The sequence below is a fragment of the Anabrus simplex genome, chromosome 3 (genome assembly GCF_040414725.1).
Source record: "Anabrus simplex isolate iqAnaSimp1 chromosome 3, ASM4041472v1, whole genome shotgun sequence".
NCBI classification, from domain to species: domain Eukaryota; kingdom Metazoa; phylum Arthropoda; class Insecta; order Orthoptera; family Tettigoniidae; genus Anabrus; species Anabrus simplex.
The window spans coordinates 441,517,457-441,540,873 of NC_090267.1; the positions used below are offsets into that span (position 1 = coordinate 441,517,457).

The following is a 23,417-nucleotide window of genomic DNA, read 5'->3' on the forward strand; positions in this document are numbered from 1 at the left end:
AGAGGAGGTTAGAACATACAGTAGAGTCTCGCTCAACCGACCTTCGCTTATCCGACATTCCGTGTTATCCGACACTGGTAGACTTAATTTTCAACTTTTGGTGGAGACCAAAGGACCTGCCTATATCTGGCCCCCTTCTGCAAGAAAAGGAGGTGTATTTCCAGAAGGAGGTTTAATGAAGGGGACCCTAAATTTACTGCCAGTGCTGGGTGGCTTCATCGGTGGAAAAAACGGGACGGAATTAGGCAGCTTAATATCTGTGGAGAAAAACTGTCAGCTAAATCCGATGAGGCTGTGAAATTTAAAAAGGAATGTCAAGTAATAATACTTGCTGAAGGATTAACCGGTTAACAGAATTTTAATTGTGATGAGACTAGGCGAAATTTCAAGATGCTGCCATCAAAAACTCTCGCAGCCCAAGCCGAGACGTCTGCACCTGGCTACAAGCGTAGTAAGGAAAGATTTACTGTTCTTGCCTGTAGTAATGTTACTGGGTACTTAAAAGGAAAATTGCTTATGATTGGTAAAGCAAAGAAGCCTTTATAAAAATATTTCTGTTAATGCTCTTCTAGTCCATTACACGAATCTCAAGGTTGCTTGGATGTCTGCTGACATCTGTAAAGACTGTTTTGTTACACAGTTTGTTCCGGTTGTAGAAAAATTTCTAGCTTCAAACACTCTCCCTAGAAAACCTCTTCTTCAACTAGACAACGCTCCATCACACCTAAATGAACAGCAACTTAGAAGTGGTGACATCAAATTCACGTTCCTCCCTCCTAACGTGACGTCATTATGCCAGCCAGTGGACCGAGGTGTACTGGAAACACTGAAGAGGAAATATCAGCGGAAACTCCTTTCATCCTTGATTGTTGGCAAGTTTCTTTTCGTAAGATACTTGGAATGTTTTCGTTCAATAGTGCATGTACTGTGCAATTGAACTGATAATTCAATAAATAGAGTGCTGTAAAACATGTTATTGTTTTAGTAATACAGTACGGCCTTCCTGTTTGTTTTAGTTAATTTTCAAAGTAATTCTGTATTATCCGACATTTTCGCTGATCCGACATACTCCAGGTCCCGTTTGGGTCGGATAATCGAGACTCTACTGTATATAACAATCCTTGATCAGTGCCATTTTCACATAGATAGGCTCTTCCCTCATCGGTCCCATTTAATCTGCATTTATTTCTTCATAGTCCCAAACAAGCTTGTTTCTTTTTTCTCAACTTCATCAGGAAGGCAGACTTCAACTCTCATTGAGGGGGAATTTCAACAGAACTTCAGTCCTGGTTTGGGAAGTGTAGGACAACTGATTTGGGAAGTGTAGGATAAAGGGAGGTCCAGTTAACTACAGGAGATGGAAGACTAAGGAATGAGAAGAAAAGGAGCCTAATGGTTCATTGTAAGTGATTATAGAAGGTGTTCTTGAAAAAGGTTCCAGTATTTCAAGGATACCTTGTATAACCTCCTTCGTGTTGCTGTCTGAGGATCCAACCAGCCTCTGGGCGAAAGATTTGACAGACTGAACTGGTAAAACACCACAGCTCTCTTTCTTATCTTTGTGATGAAAGTATCTTAATATTTGATCCTTCATGCTCCTTATTGTAGGTATATTTTACTGAATCTGCATATTTAAAATAAATGTAAGTATATTTCAGTGGTGAGAGAACATGGAACAATAAATTGGCAATTACGTAAATTGAATTAGAAAGGAACAAAATCAGTTCATCGGGAGTGAAAATGGGCAAAATCATCTCTTATGTTCATGGACTAATTTTGTATACAGAATGCTTAGAAGTAACATAGCTCTAACTATTGTGGAAAAGCACTATTTCTTGCTGCTGGCAAGAAGAAATCTTTAACTACTTCTCATCAGAGGTTGCTAAACGACAAAATATGGTAGCAACATTTAACAAAGTGATGTTGGGTCCATTTTAAGTTTTAAAATAATTCAGATGCTATTGTAATGGTATAAATGATTCCTAATTAGAGCTACTGAACCTTCCAAAGTGGTAACTACAATGTCTGATACTAATTTTAGATAAATTTTGTACGTCTTGAACGTGTCTACCTAAAATTGCAAAATACTAAAAATAGGAATATAAATTAAAACATTAGATTTTGAAATATCTTGATAATGAATATAACCAAGAACATTAATTAGGTAAGGAAACTATAAATACTTCCATGCAGGGATTGCTGGCAGCAGTTGCTGGGTATGATGGAACATCGTGACAAACGACTGCAGGCTGCTGGGGAGATCCATCGTTTCCATCGTGACGTAGCTGAAGCACTGTCACGTATCCAGGAGAAGGACGCTGCATTGCCAGATGACTTAGGTCGTGATCTGAACTCCGTGTTGGCTCTCCTTCGGCGTCATGAAGGCTTCGAGAATGATTTGGTTGCTCTAGAGGCTCAGCTGCAGGTGGGTTACTTCTGAATTAAATTAATTTTTATTTTATCACTATGTAATAATGGTTTGAAACTTCTTGTTACATATGTTTGTTATTTGCCATTTGTAACTTTAGGTATTCTTAAGTATATTTCTGATCATGCTCCAAGAGAACAAAGATAGAGTAGGTATATTTGTATTGAACTGCAATATTCATCTTGCTCACTAAGTGTGTTAAACAGTATTTTAATAACTTTTTAAAAACCAAACCATTGTAAGCTTGTCTGCTGAAGGAATGTTAAAACTATAATACAAACATACAGTACAGTTGAGTAACTAACTCTGAAAACTCATGATATAGGATTTAAAATGATATTTTGATCACCCAAAATCAACCTAAAAAAATTCTTAGGAACAGATTTTTCCAACCAGACTCTTGTTATTCCACCGAGGTTGAGCTGTTGCTTAACTTTGGCCTCATAAGAGATTATCATTAAACTTTCCTTCAGTCTCCTGCTAATTGCTAATTTCTTACACGTGTACTGTAAAGCAGAATTGCAGTACGTAGTTCTTGACAAGCTAGTCTGCTGCTACTCCATTTCGCAGAGAGCTTGAGACATGGTTAATTGAGAACAAGAGACAGAGAAAGAGGGACAGAGGATTGGTGGTTGCCGCTGTGATACATAACCCCTCAAATAAAAAAAATGTACAAATTAGTTTAATTTGAATGTTGTTGATACAGAGTACAAATAATGTGCACGAAGAATAGTTCTTTGCTTTTTAAAAATAATGATCATATTGTGTTTATTGAAGCAAATTTGTCCTCTTGAAGAATTTCGTTATGACAGTAGTATTTAAATTTTTTTATTATTAGGGTCCACCTTTTCAATACAAACTGTAGAATGTTTCACATTACGTTTATGTTCAAGGACTAGTTTCGACCTAACTGTAGGTTATCATCAGCCTTAAAGCAAATCATACAAATATATAGAAGAAATATATAGAAGAAAATAATGTATAGACACAAAGGTCTTAGATTTCGTTATGGTCCCTAGCCCCTACACATGTACTGTTCTGGTTGCCACACACCATTCCATCGCAAGTGGCTCAGTCACTTACCAGGTGTATTCATAAGTCTTCTCCGGTTTCACTAAGAGATGGTGCCAGCAAACAGTACACACCGTATGAATTTGACACATACGTCAGTTTGCTCTTCTGACATTAACCTACCAACACACACAAGTTGAGTCCGCCAATCATTAGCGTCTGTGTTGTATCGTTCAGTGATCATGTCGACATTTGTACTTGAAAAAGAACATTAGCGGCATGCATTGCTTTTCTTATTTAATCAAAAGAAACAAGGTGTGGAAAGTCATTGTTTGCTGGTAGAAACATATTGAACACACCCCCATCGATTAGAACATGCGAGACCTGTTTTCAACAATTTAAACATGGTGATTTCAATCTGAAACACAGTGTGCACTCTGGATGATGATCCAACTCAAACTCAACAGCAATTGGCACAAGCATTAAATGTGTCACAATAAACAATCGGCAGACGTTTACGAGGAATGGGGAAGATCAGTAAACTCGGTAAATGGGTCCCACACGATTTGAATGTATGGCAAATGGAAAATAGCAAAGTCGCTTGTGAAATGCTGCTTCAACGCCACAAAAGAAAATAATTTCTGTACCTAATTGTGACAAGGTGATGAAAAATATATTTATTTTTAAGACCCGAAGCAGAGAAAATCGTGGCCATTCCTTGGCGAATCTGGTCCTTCAACACCAAGGCCAAATCGTTTCAGCAAGAAGAGCGTGCTTTGTATCTGGTGGGACTAGAACGATATTTTGTATTATCAACTCTTGAAGCCTGGCAAAACAGTTAATGCACAACGCTGTCACCAACAAATGATTAAATTAAATTATTCATTGATCTAAAGACAACCGGAATGGGCCAGAAGATATGGCCAAGTGATTTTGTTACACGACAATGCGCTGTCTCACGCAGCAAAACCAGTGAATGACACCTTAAAATTGCGTGGATGGGACATCCTTCCACACCCGCCGTACTTCCCTGACCTGGCGCTATCTATCACCTCTTCGCACCAATGGGGGTAAGCGCTCTTGCAGATCAGTACTTCTTTATTTAACATTAAGAATTTCATTCTTCAGGTTCCGTATTGAATCAAGATTCACAATAGATAAATGGGAAAGTTAATATCCACCTTTTCAATACAATATATTACGTGAAAGTTTACATTTAAAACATCACGTTTATTTACATTTGGTACCGGTTTCGACAATGTTTGATGTCATCATCAGCCAGGACAACTATACAAAGATATATTACATTCATCGTGACTCCTACAGTAATATTACAATAATAATAATATAATAATAATAATATAATAATATTTATCTATTGTGGATCAGCACTTCAGCAATTTTGAGGAAGTTGGAAAATGGCTTGATGAATGGTTTGCCACAAAAGACAAGCAGTTTTTCTGGCATGGTATTCATAACTTACCTAAAAGATGGGTGAAGTGTGTAGAAGCCGATGGCCAATATTTTGAATTTAAAAAAAATGAAGTTCCTTGAAAATTACATATTTTCTTTACCACAAAAACTGGCAGAAACTTATGCATACACCTGGTATTATTATTAATCAACCATTGTGTGTTTGGTTAAGAAAGTGAGACAAAAAGACAAATTTTTAGTAAAGACAGAAAATGTGCATTTACTATTAAGTATTTTTTTTTTTTTTCGATTGACAGCTATACTTTGATAAATTTGTGCCTTACTTGCCAAAACTGAGCTAGCTTTCTCTTGCTGCTACCCAGAATGGGTTGGAGTTCCCAGCAAATCTTGTATTATTGTAGCCTACATAGAGATCTACAGTTATGTATATTAATTAATGACAACAGTTCTTTATATTCACATTTGAGTTCTTGTCAAGTCTCTCTTCACCTCCTGTTCCTAGCAATGTTCCTAGCAATGCTTTTCCATGCAATGTCTACTATTGCCACATCATTTATGCTAATTATGATAGGCTGTGTAGTGAAAATAGTCTTACAATATTCAGTTCACCGAGCTCGATAGCTGCAGTCGTTTAAGTGCGGCCAGTATCCAGTAACAGTTCAACAATAATAAAGGTGTTTCAATTTATTCCACCTATTCAATACTTATATTTTCACTTATAGTTGTTACATAATTAAATTCTTAGTTACATGGGACATGTTTCGCCCTCAATTAAGGGCATCTTCAGCCTAAATACAATAATAAAAAATACAACTAAATTAAAAGTGGAAGTTAAATACAATCATCAAAAATACAACTAAAATAAAAAGTGGAAGTTAAAAGTTTAGTCTGTTATTAAAATTCGGAACAATAAAAATGTGAAAAATGATAAAATAAAAAGATGCTAATGGAAAACTGTCTTATGATTAAACTATAATCTTGTCGGAGACTAAAACTTCTATTAAAATTCTAATTAAAACAGTTCATATAAAATATTGGAAAATCAAAGTGGTAGTAATAAAAAGCCAACGACATGAGGGCGTGTACACAAGCATAAACTTGATTGTCATGAATACAATCTTTTCAAGGCCGCTGATGAAATTCGTAGCAAGTAAGGCAGAAGCGTCTATTGAAAAATTGTAAGAGGCCGTTAGCACCGGTAGGTAATAAAATGGCTGAATCCTTGCCAGAAAATGTCAACAGATGCAGAAATAAGTTTTCTGTAAGAGAAGGAAAAGAAGAAATAAGAAATTGAACGTAAGGAGAGAATTCAGTCTTACATAATTTTGAAACAGATGAGGACTTACATGTAAGTGGAAGTTGTTATTTGTTAACTACTGTTGAGTTGGTTGCTGCCCGTCTGTTGGCTCTGAGTCTGGTGTTATAACTGTGCTGCAGAGGCGGTAGTGAACTCGGAGGGGAAGGAATAGGGGAGTGCGGAAGGGAGGAGAGGATGGGTGGAGTCAAATGTGACGAGGCTGACAAAGGGGCGGAGTCAACTGCATTGCTGGAAGTAGGCCTAATATCTGTAGGTATGGGAGGAGTATTAGGGTTTGAAGAATTAAATATATTAGGTATCCTAAATTTATTCGAACTAACTGACTTTAATAATTCCGGCATGAATTCATGTAGCATACTTTTATTGTCCGTGGTTTCATTGAGATTCTTTTGCTTATTGTACGTCTGATCTAAATAGATGTATAAACTTTCTAATTCGTTCAGCATTCTTCCTTTTTGTATGTTTCTAATTATCGCTAAGTCTTTCTCTATGGATTCAAATCTGTGACCAGTCTCCCTCATATGCAAACTCATCGCTGAGTATTTCCTATGTTTTTCCGCGTTAACATGTTCCATGTATCTTGTCATAAAATTTCTCCCAGTCTGTCCAACATATGAAAAATTACACTGAGTACATTTAAGTCTGTATACTCCCGATCCTAAATAACGATTCTTATCATAATTAACTTTTTTATGATTAAAGAATATGGACTGGTTAGTATTAGTAGTTCTAAAAGCTATATTAAAATTATGTTTCTTGAATACGCTAGTAATCTGGTGTATAGCTGGATTATTAAAAGTGAATGTAGCATACTCAGTTTTTTTTGGTCTTTTCTGGTATCAGATTCGTAGATAATTTGTTCTTAATTTTATTGATTAATTTGTTGATCATTTCTATTTTGAAACCATTTTGTTTAGCGAGGTATCTAATATAATTTAATTCTTTCTTCAAATTCTTGGAAGATAGAGGGATTCTAAGTGCTCTATAAATTAAACTGTGAAAAGATGCTTGTTTATGTGAACTCGGGTGTAAAGAGGAATTGTTTATAGTTGTAGATGATTGTGTCGGTTTTCTAAATATTTGGAAATCAAAAGTGTTAACCTTACGCGTAACTGTTATATCTAGAAAATTCAATGAGTTATCGACTTCGTCCTCTCTCGTGAATTTCAAATTAGGTTCGATTTCATTTAATTTATTTAAGATTTCTTGACTATTAGTGACATCTTTGTTTATGATTACAAATGTATCATCTACATATCTCAACCATAAATCTATTCCTTTAATTTTTGCTATTATTTCATTGTGTTCGATTGAATCCATAAATATGTCGGCAAGGATGCCCGATATTGGGTCACCCATTGCTAATCCATTCTGTTTATAAATATTATTGTTAAATGTGAAGTAATTATTGTCTAATACGAACTTTAACAATCTAGTGAATTCTTCTACTTCCATTTTACTAAGATTACTGTGTTTACAAATATTATCATGAATGATATTAAGAGTTTTATCTGTCGGAATATTCAGGAACATATTCACTACGTCATACGAACACATCATCTGGTTAATAGAAGTTTTAGTCTCCGACAAGATTATAGTTTAATCATAAGACAGTTTTCCATTAGCATCTTTTTATTTTATCATTTTTCACATTTTTATTGTTCCGAATTTTAATAACAGACTAAACTTTTAACTTCCACTTTTTATTTTAGTTGTATTTTTGATGATTGTATTTAACTTCCACTTTTAATTTAGTTGTATTTTTTATTATTGTATTTAGGCTGAAGATGCCCTTAATTGAGGGCGAAACATGTCCCATGTAACTAAGAATTTAATTATGTAACAACTATAAGTGAAAATATAAGTATTGAATAGGTGGAATAAATTGAAACACCTTTATTATTGTTGAACTGTTAAAAAATTTTCAATACGGACCTAAAATGAGGTTTATGACATGTAATACAGTATCCAGTATTCGGGAGATAGTAGGTTCGAACCCCACTGTCGGCAGCCCTGAAAATGGTTTTCCGTGGTTTCCCCATTTTCACACCACGCAAATGCTGGGGCTGTACCTTAATTAAGGCCACGGCCGCTTCCTTCCCACTCCTAGCCCTTTCCTGTCCCATCGTCGCCATAAGACCTATCTGAGTCGGTGCGACGTAAAGCAACTAACAAAAAAAATATTCAGTTCATCATCATCATCATCTGCAGTTTCCAGCTGTTGGCCAGGTCTGCTTCAATATTCAGTTAAAAGTAGATAATATTGATATGTGTTTCTGGGTACTTGTCTGCTACTCGTAATTATGACTAATCAAGGAAACTTTTGAGTCATGACTCTTTAAATTTCAGGTACTTGTTGAAGATGCAGCTCGTTTACAAACCGTGTACCCTGGACAAAATGCTACCCATATAGCTGAACAACAGAACATTGTGGTGTCAAGCTGGGAAGCTTTGCAGGAGCGGTCATTGCGACGTACCCAGGACCTTCATGCTAGCTGTGATCTGCAAAAGTTCCTTACTTTGGTAATTAAATGCAGGGTTTCTCTTTATATTATTCCTGGCTGTTTGATCAACATTTTTTGTTTATCTTCTAGAATGTATCTCGACACCAGTTCAGATGTCCTGTAATTGTAATAATTTAAAACATACTGTACATAACAGATGTAACCAGAGTTCTTATTTTAATTGAAAATGAGAAGTAATAGGACCCTAGTCAAAGGAAGGCTTCTAATTAACCCATTTGCATACCATCTTTCTACCTCTTTGCACACACAGTATTAGTATTTAATTTGCATGAGTTGCAGTTATTTGTAAGTTCTCATGCAATCTTTAATTTATGAAATGAAAGAATTATAAATCTTGCTTTTGGATTTTTTTTTTTTTTTCCATAAGGTTTTCATGGTGTGGAAAATTTTGAAGCAGTCAGGGATATACAAAGTCACAAGACATTTATTACATTTTTTACTTTTATGGGTCACGAGTAATATATTGGAACTATACCACTAGCCCCAGAAAATGATTTTTGTAATTTATTGCCTTCCTCATCATTTCCATGGTTCACCTTTCATTTTTTAAATCGAACATGGCTACACAATATAGCATTGATCATTTTCAGAATTTTCTGACTCACTGTTGCTTTTTTTGGTTCCATCACTGTCCCCAGTACCACTAAATAGTCTTTACAGTCTGACAGTTCTGAATCGCGTTCAGTCTCACTTCTGTTCAGAATTTCAGAAATATCATTGCACATTTTACACTACACGATTATTTACATTGATCTTGGGTTGGATGAAGGTAGGTGTGATGAGGATATACTCATTGTCAAATAAAACTCAAACTAGTCAAGGTAATTCAAAGCAGTAGTTCTTGCAAGAAAGAAGCAATTCTTTCTCCTTCAAATGGTGTATAACAGATCCTGCCTTTTATGGCAGAACACCTGAAATACAGGCTCAAATCTGATTAAATTCACGTGTGTTTTTCTGCTCTGTATTGCACTGCTGGGAGCTGTATGACAATGAGTAATGGATGTTCAGATTTTCAGCAGTATACATTAATGGTGTGCATAGGGTTCCTTACATAAATATTGAAAATTTGGTATTGGTACAAAATGCATATCTTCAGAAAATATATCAGCAAAACAATATTCATTAGTCTGACTTACTCTTCTTCCTTTTTACACTGACTGACAGAGCAAATGCAACACCAAGAAGGAGTGGTCAGAACTTTATGCCAATTGGAGGGTAGACTGACGTCGCTGAGGTATGCTCATGATGTGAAATGCGCCGCTGTGCTGCTCACATAGCGAACGATAAATGGGACACGGCGTTGGCGAATGGCCCACTTCGTACCGTGATTTCTCAGCCGACAGTCATTGTAGAACGTGTTGTCGTGTGCCACAGGACACGTGTATAGCTAAGAATGCCAGGCCGCCATCAACGGAGGCATTTCCAGCAGACAGACGACTTTACGAGGGGTATGGTGATCGGGCTGAGAAGGGCAGGTTGGTCGCTTTGTCAAATCGCAGCCGATACCCATAGGGATGTGTCCACGGTGCAGCGCCTGTGGCGAAGATGGTTGGCGCAGGGACATGTGGCACGTGCGAGGGGTCCAGGCGCAGCCCGAGTGACGTTAGCACGCGAGGATCGGCGCATCCGCCGCCAAGCGGTGGCAGTCCCGCACGCCACGTCAACCGCCATTCTTCAGCATGTGCAAGACACCCTGGCTGTTCCAATATCGACCAGAACAATTTCCCGTAGATTGGTTGAAGGAGGCCTGCACTCCCGGCGTCCGCTCAGAAGACTACCATTGACTCCACAGCATAGACGTGCACGCCTGGCATGGTGCCGAGCTAGAGCGACTTGGATGAGGGAATGGCGGAACGTCGTGTTCTCCGATGAGTCACGCTTCTGTTCTGTCAGTGATAGTCACCGCAGACGAGTGTGGCGTCGGCGTGGAGAAAGGTTAAATCCGGCAGTAACTGTGGAGCGCCCTACCGCTAGACAACGCGGCATCATGGTTTGGGGCGCTATTGCGTATGATTCCACGTCACCTCTAGTGCATATTCAAGGCACGTTAAATGCCCACCGCTACGTGCAGCACGTGCTGCGGCCGGTGGCACTCCCGTACCTTCAGGGGCTGCCCAATGCTCTGTTTCAGCAGGATAATGCCCGCCCACACACTGCTCGCATCTCCCAACAGGCTCTACGAGGTGTACAGATGCTTCCGTGGCCAGCGTACTCTCCGGATCTCTCACCAATCGAACACGTGTGGGATCTCATTGGATGCCGTTTGCAAACTCTGCCCCAGCCTCGTACGGACGACCAACTGTGGCAAATGGTTGACAGAGAATGGAGAACCATCCCTCAGGACACCATCCGCACTCTTATTGACTCTGTACCTCGACGTGTTTCTGCGTGCATCGCCGCTCGTGCTGGTCCTACATCCTACTGAGTCAATGCCGTGCGCGTTGTGTAACCTGCATATCGGTTTGAAATAAACATCAATTATTCGTCCGTGCCGTCTCTGTTTTTTCCCCAACTTTCATCCCTTTCGAACCACTCCTTCTTGGTGTTGCATTTGCTCTGTCAGTCAGTGTATTTTTTTATACAGTACAGTCCCTTGAAGAGAGATTAAGTGGTGTACCAGTAAGATTACAAATACATGACATTCAAACAGCAGTCAGTTATACTACTTGTAAATGTAAATATGAGCCTGTTTCACCTAGGAAAATACGAGCACACAAAAGGATAAACTCGGACACAAGTCAATGTGGGACGTGGGAGTAATAGAAAAAGGAGACATGACAAATGTGAGAACACAAAAGTACAAAGACATGGAGACATTGATAATATTGGAAGGAAAGGATCAAGTAATATTGTGAGGAATCTCAGGAAGTGTCTGGCATCATGTATTTGACTTTTGAGTTTACACATGGTTGAACATGTTCGTCATTAATAACAACATTGATTGCCTTTAAAGTTGACATATTAGCTTCCTTGGAAGCCCTAGGTTTGACCCCCTGGTAGAGCTATTGGTTTTTAATGAATTTGATCTCAGGATTTCTTTTACTTAGATGTTGATTTAGGTAAGTTCTTTTTACTCCTTTTAGTTGATGTCTTGAAGAATATTTCACCCTAATTTTAACTATCACAGACCTACTTCTATGAATACTTCAACTTGACAAATGATCTACTTTTATGGGAATTGTCATAAAATTAGACTGAACAAAGATACACAGTTCTGTTCATGTTCCAGGTACGTGATTTGATGGGTTGGGCTGCCGGTCTTCGTGCTACAATGATGACTGAAGAGAAGGTTCGAGATGCAGCAAGTGCTCAAACGTTGAAGGCAGAACATGAAGCTGTTAAGGCTGAGATAGAAGCTCGTGAGGAGAGCTTTGAGAGTGTTATAGAGATGGGGGAGGGCATGGTGCAGAATGGCCACTATGCTTCTCAGGTAGGTAGAATCTCAGAATCTCAATGACATAGTAGCAAAAGAGTTTTGGTGGGAGAGGGGGGGGGGGGGGGAGAGAGAGAGAGAGAGAGAGAGAGAGAGAGAGAGAGAGTGTGTGTGTGTTCATAAACTTTAGTGATGCAATAAAAGTCTGTGTGAAGAGGAAGGAGGTCTTCTAGGACCTTGCTTCCGTTCAATATCTCTTTGTATGATGATATACAAGAGATTGTATTTCTTTGGGTTTCACACAACATGGGCAAAATATTCAAACTTCCGCTTCTTGATGTTTCATATGCCTTATATTCTTCACTTCATCAGTCCAGTCTAGAGTAAATTCCTCAGATCTTTTTAAATGTATGTCTCTCAAGGACCAGCTCTGTACTCTGTAAAACAGGATGGTAACATTCAACAAGCCTGATTTTCAATTTTAAACTTGGTGTTATTACAAAGAATATTTTTCACTGAAGAAAAGAGCCTCAAGCTTTCTCTATCGTTGTCCGAGGTCTCCTGAATATTGCAGCCCATGTGTGGTATTTTATTGACTCTTACCTTACTCACTCTGTGAATCAGTGGTAGAGTGTCAACCTCTGGATCCTAAGAATGTGGGTTCAAACCCAACAGACGTACTTGGATTTTTGAAGGGTGGGAAAAAGTTCGTACGATACCCCATGTCATACAATGTCGGCATGTAAAAGACCTCTGGCGACACATCTGGTGTCTGACCGAACAAAATTAATTGGAACTCGGCCATAGATGCCCAAGAGAAATTCCGTTTACTTTACCACCTAGTAGGCACAAGCAGGCAGCCAGATGGTATCAAATTACAATGCCTGCACGTGGTAGCCGAGGCCATATAATAATAATAATAATAATAATAATAATAATAATAATAATATTTTGTGGGACTGATTATCAATCTTTATCTTTTGAAGTCGTTAGTCTTTTGTAACGGTAGTTCATCTTCAAGTAACTTTTTTGTAGTTTTTTTAATGGGAAAAAGTGTGTGTCCATATGGTCATAGAATTAAATCTGTAATAATAAATTTAATTGCAGAGAGATAATAGAAGTGCAAAGGAAATGGTTTGTTGTCAGAAATGATAATGTGTATGGTATGCTGTAGGAAATCCAAGAGAGATACACCCAGCTTCTTGAAGAGCGTCAGAAGTTGCATTCTGCCTGGCAGCACAAGAAGGTTCACCTAGATCAGCTGATTGACTTGCACTTCTTCTTGAGGGATGCCAAGCAAATTGATGCTCTCAGCAGCTCACAAGAAGTAAGTATCATATTCAGACATTGCTCTCATCATGCCATGGTTAACAATGTTTATTATCCTGCATTTTTTAAAATCAATAAAACGCTTTCTGTTGTATGCTGTGTGTATTCTGCTACCATCTAATGTGCCTCTTTGAAACTTGGCACGAGTGTGGATTGGCAGATATGTCTTATTTTTTCCTACAGAACTTTTCCTTTGAGTAAAGATTTTTGCTCAGTTTAGCTTATTTTACATGGAAAAATTTCATTTTGGATCCATATTGACAATTGTTATATACGTTGAAAAGCCAGTATATTAGCTCCACCTAGTCAATACCTATAAGTTTATTTATTATTAAAAGTTGTAAAAACATCATATTAAAATAACAGCACATGTTTTGGACGCATTAGGCCATCTTCAGCTGTCTAGAATTAACTTAAAATCAATATACTAAAAGTTACAAAACATGAACAAAATTCACACATATGATACATGGTACTTATAAATTAAAAGAAGTGCATGTTGTGAATCATCATTAGATAAAGTCACTAGATGTAATGTGATGAAGTCAGAACAGTTCTACAGAATAAAGAGACAATGATGTAATTAAAAATTCCTTCTGTCCTTAAAATTTGTTTTGTGCAAAAATGACAGTTGATTCAGTAAAATTGTTGTTCCACTTAATATAAAAACTTCTAAAATATTACGAATTCACAAATGTAGGTCAAATTGATTTAATGCCAGCCAGACCATTGAGTGGAAATTAACTGCTGTCTGGTCATGTTGTGCGGTATGAATTTTTTAAACTTTTTTCACTTACATTTTTTACTTATCAGCTCAAGTTTCTCATACAACCTCATTTTTTCCATTAGAGATTGGAACTTCATTGACGGTTTCCACTATGGTCACATACTGTTTGGCATGTATCTGTTATCTTCTCTAACACGGCTTCTCGTTTTTTTGCTGCCCACCTGACTATTTAGAATAGGGCAGGCGCACCTGGTCAACATTCGAAACGATCATTGATAACGGGACCACTGAAATTAAGAAGTTCAGGCCTATCGAGAGTGCTACTATTCCAAAATTTGAAATTGATTGGTGGTTTTTCATCACGTGTCGCATGCATTTCGCCTGGTGCGTGTTTCCTCTCAAACTTGTTTTCTCAAGTTTTTTGCTCCCGCTTAACTATTCATGGTTTTGGTGACTCTACAAAGATGGACTGTTAATTCTAACACACCCTTGTCCCATTTCTGTATGGGTTCACGTACTATGTAAGGTGAATCTTCCTAACAATTTTTTACGACCGCATGCTTTTTCTGACGTCAAACCTCATCTAAGGAGTTAGAGATGAAATTAATTACGTGGTACATGATAGTAGAAAGGGAGTAGGTGAAATCCGGTGTTGGCACAAAGCCTACTCCTGTCGAATAGCATCAAGGGGTCTGCTAAAGGTTTAACGTCCTCATCCGATGGATGAATCGCCATCAACAATGTCATATGACCTCACTCCATAGGAGTACAGTGGAGAGGTTTGAAATTTAATCCAGGCTTTCAGAACTTAATCTAGTGATTAGAAATTGTATACCACCACTTCCCCTACCCTGCTGGCCAACATTCTGATGGTGAAGTTTTTTTTTTTTTTTTTTTTTTCCGACCAATGGGACTGGAACCGGCTAACTACAGTGTCAGACTTCTCGCCTTAGCGATCATGGCCACTAGGTGGGCTAATATGCATATCTGTGTTCGAATGTATGAAATATCCTTTCTTAAGAAAGGCCTTTGTGCTAGTCTGCATTTTATGTCCTCCTTACTTCTACTATTGTTAGTTATTCCACTACCCAATCAGCAGTAGACCTATTCATGTACTTCCTTTAACTGTTTCCGCTCCAGTGTCAACGATGTGTTGACCAGCCTTTAATGTTATAATAGCTTCTAAGTCATCTTCACACAGACAAGGTATTTATGTGTATTCTATACAATTCCAACGTGTCTTTTCGGAACTCAACACACGTATGGATTCGTAGATGTGTAGGCTTTTGTTTCCCTGTGAGCCTTTCCTTCGAGTTGAGATATTTGTGCAGTTTTGCTTGTTTTGTTACCTAAATAAAGCTCTTCTGTTTCAAGCGCCAAGCCATGCCAGAAGAGTTTACTAGAAATGTAAACTCTGCCTCTTGTAGTATAGTTGTTTTATTGCCTTATTAGTTTTCATAGTTTCTCATGTGATATCAAGGTTTTATTTTGTATTCTCCAGCCCAGATATAGAATAGAAGCTTGAATGAATAATTAGTTTATTATAGGATACACATTCATCTAATGACTAATACCTGCTACTTCTCAATGGAGAGTTTTGTGAATTAGAGGGTGAAGATGATCAAGCGCTGGAATCTAAACTTCAAGTGATGATTGGTTTGGATAGTGTTCTTCCTCCTCCTCCTCCTCCTAAGCAGAAAGATGAACTGTAAATGCATACCCTTAGACGTGAATGACAATGACTCATACAGTGATGTTCAAGCATGATATGTATCTGTGAACTGCCAGTGAAAATTCACTTAAGGGGTCATCTACATGTAATAATGTTCGTAATGGTGCTGTTGACTATGAAGATGATGATACATGTTGTGATAGTGATAACTATTTTAGTCATTCTGTGAAAGGGGGCAGGCATGAGGCAAGGTTCATATGCGACATGTGTGGATGAAAACCTATACATACCACACATTGATCAGATGTTGGCCGTAAGTACCAGGGGCATGTTCTGTCACATAATCAGTGGTGTACAAAGTAATTTTCTCCTAAATAAATTGAAATGGAATGCTTAAGAATTAGGGTTTAATTTGGAGTGGAAGTGATTAAGACTTTATTTTCTGATATAATATCTGCATTAATTTATTTTCATTTTGTGCTCCTGGCAGGGAGGGATTCAGTTATGTGGAAATGTAGTAAGCAGTCTGGCCTATGCTGACGACTTGGTCTTAATAGCAGATTGTGCCGAAAGCCTACAGTCTAATATCTTGGAACTTGAAAATAGGTGCAATGAGTATGGTATGAAAATTAGCCTCTCGAAGACTAAATTGATGTCGGTAGGCAAGAAATTCAACAGAATTGAATGTCAGATTAGTGATACAAAGCTAGAACAGGTCGATAATTTCAAGTATTTAGGTTGTGTGTTCTCCCAGGATGGTAATATAGTAAGTGAGATTGAATCAAGGTGTCGTAAAGCTAATGCAGTGAGCTCGCAGCTGCGATCAATAGTGTTCTGTAAGAAGGAAGTCAGCTCCCAGACGAAACTATCTTTACATTGGTCTGTTTTCAGACCAACTTTGCTTTACGGGAGCGAAAGCTTGGTGGACTCAGGATATCTTATTCATAAGTTAGAAGTAACAGACATGAAAGTAGCAAGAATGATTGCTGGTACAAACAGGTGGGAACAGTGGCAGGAGGGTACTCGGAATGAGGAGATAAAGGCTATGTATCTATGTTTGTGCTCCTCTCTAAGACTGTCCATAGCAGTCAGCAATTTCTCCTGACCTTCTGCAGACTCAAATAAAATAACAAAATCATCAGCTTTGAACCCCACTGTCGGCAGCCCTGAAGATGGTTTTCTCTGGTTTCCCATTTTCACACCTGGGGCTGTACCTTACGTAATGGTTTTCCGTGGTTTCCCATTTTCACACCAGGCAAATGCTGGGGCTGTACCTTAATTAAGGCCACGGCCGCTTCAACTCCTAGGCCTCTCCTATCCCATCGTCGCCATAAGACCTATCTGTGTCGGCGCGACGTAAAGCCCCTAGCAAAAAAAAAAAAAAAAAAAAAAAAAAGGATTCTTATTATTGCAGACTGATATTTGTACAAATTGTAGACAACTCTTCTTTCCCAGTGTTTGATCATGATCACCTTCAAAATTCCAAAAAGCTTGGTTCAGTTAATGTTATCAAGGCTGGTTAGCCGAGCAGAGTGGCCACACGTGTTAACAGCCAAGCTCTGCATTCAGGACGTGGGTGGGTTTGACCCCCCACTCTCCTGAAAATTGTTTTTCTGTTGTCTCCAGTTTTACTTTCAGGCAAATGCCAGGACAGTTCCTATTCATTGGCCATAGTAGTTTCCCGACCTCGTATCAGGAAGCAGAACTAACGGATAGATATACTACATTCATACATGGCTGATTAACATCTGATTATTTATCTCTCCAGGTTGCTTTGGCCAGTTCAGATTTTGGCAGCTCTGTGGAGGAGGTGGATGCCCAGGTGAAGAAACACGATGCTTTTGAAAAGCTTCTGATGACCCAAGAAGAGAAAGTGTTGGCGCTGCAAGAACATGGAGACAAGTTGTTGGCCCAGAATCATTTTGATAGTGCCACTATCAAGCGACGCTTAAATGAAGTTCTGGCTAGACGGTCTCGTGTGAAGGAGCTCTGCACAGCTCGCAGATTACGGCTGGAGGATTCGCTGTTGTATGCTCAATTTGTTCGGGATTGTGGTGAGGTAAGATTTTTTGTGTAAACAGTAAAGTTTTGCATAGAAGTAAACTTAGACACATAAGCTGTACTGGCTTAAGAACAGGCAGGATAGGTTTTCTGTAGATAACTTTCCGTAATCATTTGTTTATAGCCCTAAAAGTACATTAGGAGCTTTTCCAGCAGGTTTACTCCTAAACATTGCCATTAGTTGGGTCTTCATCATTATACTCGGCACTTGCCAGAAGTTGGATTGAGTGAATGTAAACTGTACCTCTGTTTTTTTGTTGAGGAAGTACATTGTAATTTCCTCTGTCTGCAGGCTGAATCATGGATTGGTGAAAAGCAAAAGAAACTTGAAGCAGAGGCTAGTAAAGTAGAAGTGACTAGTTTGGAGGACAAAATTAAGAAACTTCAAAAACATCAAGCATTCCAAGCAGAGCTTGTTGCTCATGAGAGTCGCATTCAACACATCAAAGACAAAGGTGAGAGAGAAGGGCATATTTTTTTTATAGTTGCCATTCCCTTCTTTGAGAATATCTGTATCCATCCTCCTCCTTTCCCCTTATCCAGACCCTGCTGGGTCGGGACATTTACAGCACTTCTCCACCTTCCTCTCTCCTTCCACCATTCCTCTTCCATCATTTTGTCTTACTCCAGGCTGCGTCTCGTTGCACTCCTCTTCATTGAATTGATCCACTTGTTCTAGGTTTTGCTCTCACTCTCTTCCCCTCAAAATTCAGCTCCATCTGTTTTGGAATTCTTTTCTCCTCCATCCACTTTACAATGTCCAAACCACCTTTTTTTTTCTTTCCTATCTATTCTGTCATGTAGGTCTTCCATTCCAACTTCCTTTCTAACATCTTTGTTCCTCACTCTGTCTTTCCTTGTCCTGCATATGAACTAAAAATGTAATACTCAGTAGGCATATGACAAGGGGATGTTTGTTTCAAGTTCTTATTAATAGATATGTTACCTATGATAGCTGATGGCAGAGCTGTTGATCCAACCAACTTTTGGGCTGAGTACTAAACATACAACCTACTATGTATACAAGTTATGAATATTAGAAATGAAATTAAGATGACAATGGTAGACTTACGGTCTTGAATCCTCCAAATTGATGATCATCCAATATGTTTGGCCATTAAATTTCACTTACAACATTAGATTAAGAAAACCTATCCTTTAAGGACATTCACAACAGCAGTGGTGTATAATTATTGTTACTAGTGGTTGTGTAGAATGAAATTGACTTGCTGAAAGTTGGACTCTCAGGTGTTGCTGAGAGTTGTTGTTAAGAGTGCACACACAATTATATATGCATATTCACTGTAAGGTTAGGAGCATAAGGATAGCATTAGTTCAAAAGATAGAACATTGCACTTTCCATAGCAAGATGCATGATATTTCACTTATTCCTGTATAATTTCTTACAACAGGGTTTCATAGGTTCCTAAAATCACTCTTTTGAAATAAAAGTAACTGCAATTTTTGGTAAACATTCAAACAAAATGAACATATGTAAGTGGAGTTGGAGAAGTTCAGAAAAAATAAATTAGAAACTCATTTTAGATTGGGTGGGTTATATTGTAACAAACAACCATAACAGCATGCATTTTTATAAGACTTGTTAGAAAGCAGAAAGGACTTGAACAGTTTAGAAAAGTTTTACTCAACACATCAGTAAAGTATTCTTCAGTTAACACATTGATGATAGGTCCTGGATGTCGTATGTCCGGCGCTCCTTTCTCGCTCCGCCAGCCAGCTGTACGCGCGCCTGTGTATCATTCTGCTAGCTTCGACGCGCAGCCCTCAGTGCGCGTGCCTGACCATCGAGTGTACTATAAATAGGAGCTCCCTTCCTGCTCAATCGCCCACTCGCCCCGGTGTCCAGCTCCAGAATACACCCTACGTCGAGCACGGAGGCTACTCCTCTTGAAAATGTGCTTCGACCAGGTGGACTGAATTTCTGGCAGTACGAGGTTTCACCTCTGGTCACCGCTCCCTTACCTGTTTCCGCTGCCTATGTTCCGTAATTCTTTTACAAGCCATTTTCATTCCCTAAGTTATGCAAGCTCCCTTAGTTTCGCTAGGTGGAATTTCTTCAATCAATTGAACTTGCTTTTTAGGAATTCAGGCACTTCAACAAACAAGGACTCTCATGAACATTTATGTTAGTGTGCCAGATAGTTCTCGACTATCAACGTGTCAATTCACAAAGACTATCTTTTCAAGATAGAAGTGTATATAAAGACTGCAAACCTGTACATATTGTATAAAAACAGACTTTTCTCAAGATTCAATATTCCTTTTTGCTTCAAAATAAATTTCTGTTATTTGTGTAAATATCATAAAGTGAAGCAATAAAAGTTGTGTATTGTAAACTTCAACCTTGGTTACAACACTGGAGATCTCTGTATTACTGATGCTAGCGGTGGTTGATAGACCTCGGAAATCTCTTGTTTTTACACATGGGCATCATTTGCAGCTGGTTGGGCTATCTATTGTGAATGTAGTGGACGTTGAAGTAGTAGTCTGCAGTTCACAGGGCTCTAGTAGCGAATGTTCTGCTTATTTACAGATGTCGAAAGATGGAAATGAGCATCATCACTGAAGAAAACAAGTGTTCATAACTAAGTATTTTTTATTTTCCACCTTGTCGATACGTTAGTTGTTTAAGACAACTTGTTGGTTAAAAGTGGTACATGTTTCGTATATTATTAACATCTTCAGCCACATAACACTGTTTAGATGAAAAATTCATATATTGACAAAGTATCAATGCTTTGAGAGAAAGTGTCCGTAAAAATTAGCATAAGAAGATTAAATGACAACATTAAAAGCAAAATACTCGATTCTTATGCTAATTTTTAAGGACACTTTCTCTCAAAGCATTGATACTTTGTCAATATATGAATTTTTCATCTAAACAGTGTTACGTGGCTGAAGATGTTAATATTATACGAAACATGTACCACTTTTAACCAATAAGTTGCCTTAAGCAACTTACGTATCGACAAGGTGGAAAATAAAAAATACTTAGTTGTGAATCTGTTAAAGTGTGATACTGACCATGAAGCTGATTTTAAGAAAACAAGTGTGTCGTGAGGCATGGCAAGAGCGCCTCACATGCATTTTCTTGAGCAACAAAATCGCATGGATTAAGTTCTGCACTCCAGCCATTTTGTAGGGATGAAATTTCAGTTCTTCACGAAGGATTTGCCTCGCGGAACAAACAAGACAATCCAACAGCAGCCGCATGTTTGCGGGCTTGCCTTACCATGTCAGTGCTTTAGGGTGACCTTGCTGTTCGTGCAAGCCCAGTTTTTTTTCACAACATTAAGTTTCCCTGAAGTTGTTTACCCACGAAACAATTGACTGTCAACCAGGAACACGACCATGGGGCGCAATTTTGAAATGGGCACGAAATGCATGTTGCGTGCCGATGACTGTACGGCCGTTAGAAAAGTACCTCGACAGCGAACATGCGCTCCACGTTCGTCCACTTCATGATACTCACTAAACCAAGCAGAGCTACAGCTTTACACCCCACGCTCTTGAATGTCCCTACTCTTGCCCTCCATGGAGCAACCATAGTTTCAGAGTGCCAAATTCAAATAAGCAAGTTCCTCTGCCCCACCCTGTACAAGAATAGCCGAGCATTTGCCTTCAGTCAAGACCTACGGGTGAAGGTGACTCTCTGTATAGAAATGAGATATAATCTTCTGCCAAATTAACAATCTTCTGGAAGTGGATGTAAATAAGATTAGGACTAGAGAGGATTACTTTCAAAGGATGGATTTTCTATTGTGGTGTTCTGTTTACTCTGATTATTGTTATTGTTCTTCTTTTAACCTTTCTGTCTGTATTTAAGGCATTATATTTTCTACTTTCTTTTACTGCTCTTATTAATCATGTCATTTGTTGTCAGGCGAAACACTTTTGGCCAAGAAGCACAAGTCATCCCGAGAGATTCGCTTGCAGCTGGAGCAACTCCTTGCTGCTTGGCGTCAGCTTCTTAACGAATCTAACAACCGTGGGCGTGGACTTGAAGAGGCCCAGGATATTCTCGAGTTTAACAACCAGGTGGAGAAGATTGAAGCCTGGATCAGGGACAAGGCAAGTAACCATTGTACGATTAAAGTTACAGGTAAGTATACTCCGCATGGCTTTACATCTGAATTGATGTTTTGAAAAACAAACGATTATCGTCTTTACTCTGTTGCTACCGTGCTACTGCTGTGAGAACAGCTGATGCAATACAACTGCGATAAACAGCCCTCGTAAAATGTAATACCTTACTCAGAAAAGCTAATGAATGAAGATTAAAAACAAATTCACAAAAACTACTCTTACTAACAACATCCGACACTAAAAAGAGAAAACATTAAGAATAAAAGAGAATGAGGAAATAACACATCAGTCACCGCTTATGGCTGGCACAGGAAGGAGGTTATGGCCTACAAAGGGAACACTCCACTGATCTTGGTCACTTTCTTGCCATTTGTCTGTTCTGAACTACACTGAGACATGCTAAACACACACAAACGAATACACTAACCAATACATGGACGAAAATAAAACTACAGCTATTTTTATACACTGAACTACTAAGCGTACATTGTACTAACTTATGCTATGCTAAACTGTAAACTACGCTATACTGTATTGTACTAGAGAGATAAAGACTAATATGAAAAACACTAATTACTGAAGAAAAATGTAAAAGATCGCGATCCATACCGAATACCATACACGCTGAGCGAGAAAGGTCAACCACGTGGTGAGTGTAAATATTAAGAGTTGGCGACTAGGTTTCGAGATCACACTCTGTCGAAATGTCAATGTGAATGGCAGCTATGGACTGGTTGGATGTCTGTTTCAGCGCATAACCACCAGGCATAGTCTGTCTACCAGGTGTTGGAATGTCTTGGGGAGAAAGACAAAAGATTCTCCCTGCAGAGCTGTTGCAAGTAATGTGGGTCATTGGGATCTGGAGTAAAGTCTCTGTTCTGGTTTATCCCAGAGGTTTTCAGTAGGATTGAGGTTGGGGTCTTGAGCTGGCCAGTCCATTTCAGGAACCTTATTGTCCTCAAACTTCTCGCGTACAGACCCCTGTTATGCCAGTTCTTTTTTATTAGCTGGCCTTCTGACACTAACTTGGCAGGTTTGATCCTGACTCAGTCCGCAGTATTTGAAGGTGCTCAAATACATCAGCCTCATGTCAGAAGATTTCCTGGCGCTAAAAGAACTCCTGCAGTACTAAATCCTGGCACCTCAGTGCCTCTGAAAACTGCAAAAGTAGTTAGGGGGACATAAAGCCAATAATATTATCTTTTTCTAGGATGCAGTCTCCCTACGAAGGTTGGTGATCGAATTGATTACGATTACTCATGTAAGAGCGGCTCCAAAGGTCTCAATAGAAGTTTGTACTCACCAGCGGCGCAGGAACTTCTCAGTCTCTTGTTGTCCTTCAGTGTTTCCCTCGATGTGTTCCAGAAATTCATATCGTTCACCTCGTGTGTGATGTACGTGAACTTTCCCTCACTGACTGTTGTTAGCCCCC

At 38.7% G+C, this 23,417-nt stretch overlaps 1 protein-coding gene across 7 annotated transcripts in view; it reads left to right on the forward strand.

The window, feature by feature from the left end:
• Positions 1–23,417, forward strand: part of kst (spectrin beta chain, non-erythrocytic 5 kst) — a 621,462-nt gene that overhangs the window by 515,457 nt on the left and 82,588 nt on the right. For all 7 annotated transcript variants that reach the window (XM_067143517.2, XM_067143512.2, XM_067143511.2 and 4 more), the window contains 7 exons: positions 2,194–2,425; positions 8,541–8,714; positions 11,946–12,146; positions 13,264–13,416; positions 17,586–17,876; positions 18,171–18,333; positions 21,783–21,970. In XM_067143517.2, the coding sequence (XP_066999618.1) occupies positions 2,194–2,425; positions 8,541–8,714; positions 11,946–12,146; positions 13,264–13,416; positions 17,586–17,876; positions 18,171–18,333; positions 21,783–21,970 (1,402 nt within the window). The remainder of the gene's footprint in view (positions 1–2,193; positions 2,426–8,540; positions 8,715–11,945; positions 12,147–13,263; positions 13,417–17,585; positions 17,877–18,170; positions 18,334–21,782; positions 21,971–23,417) is intronic.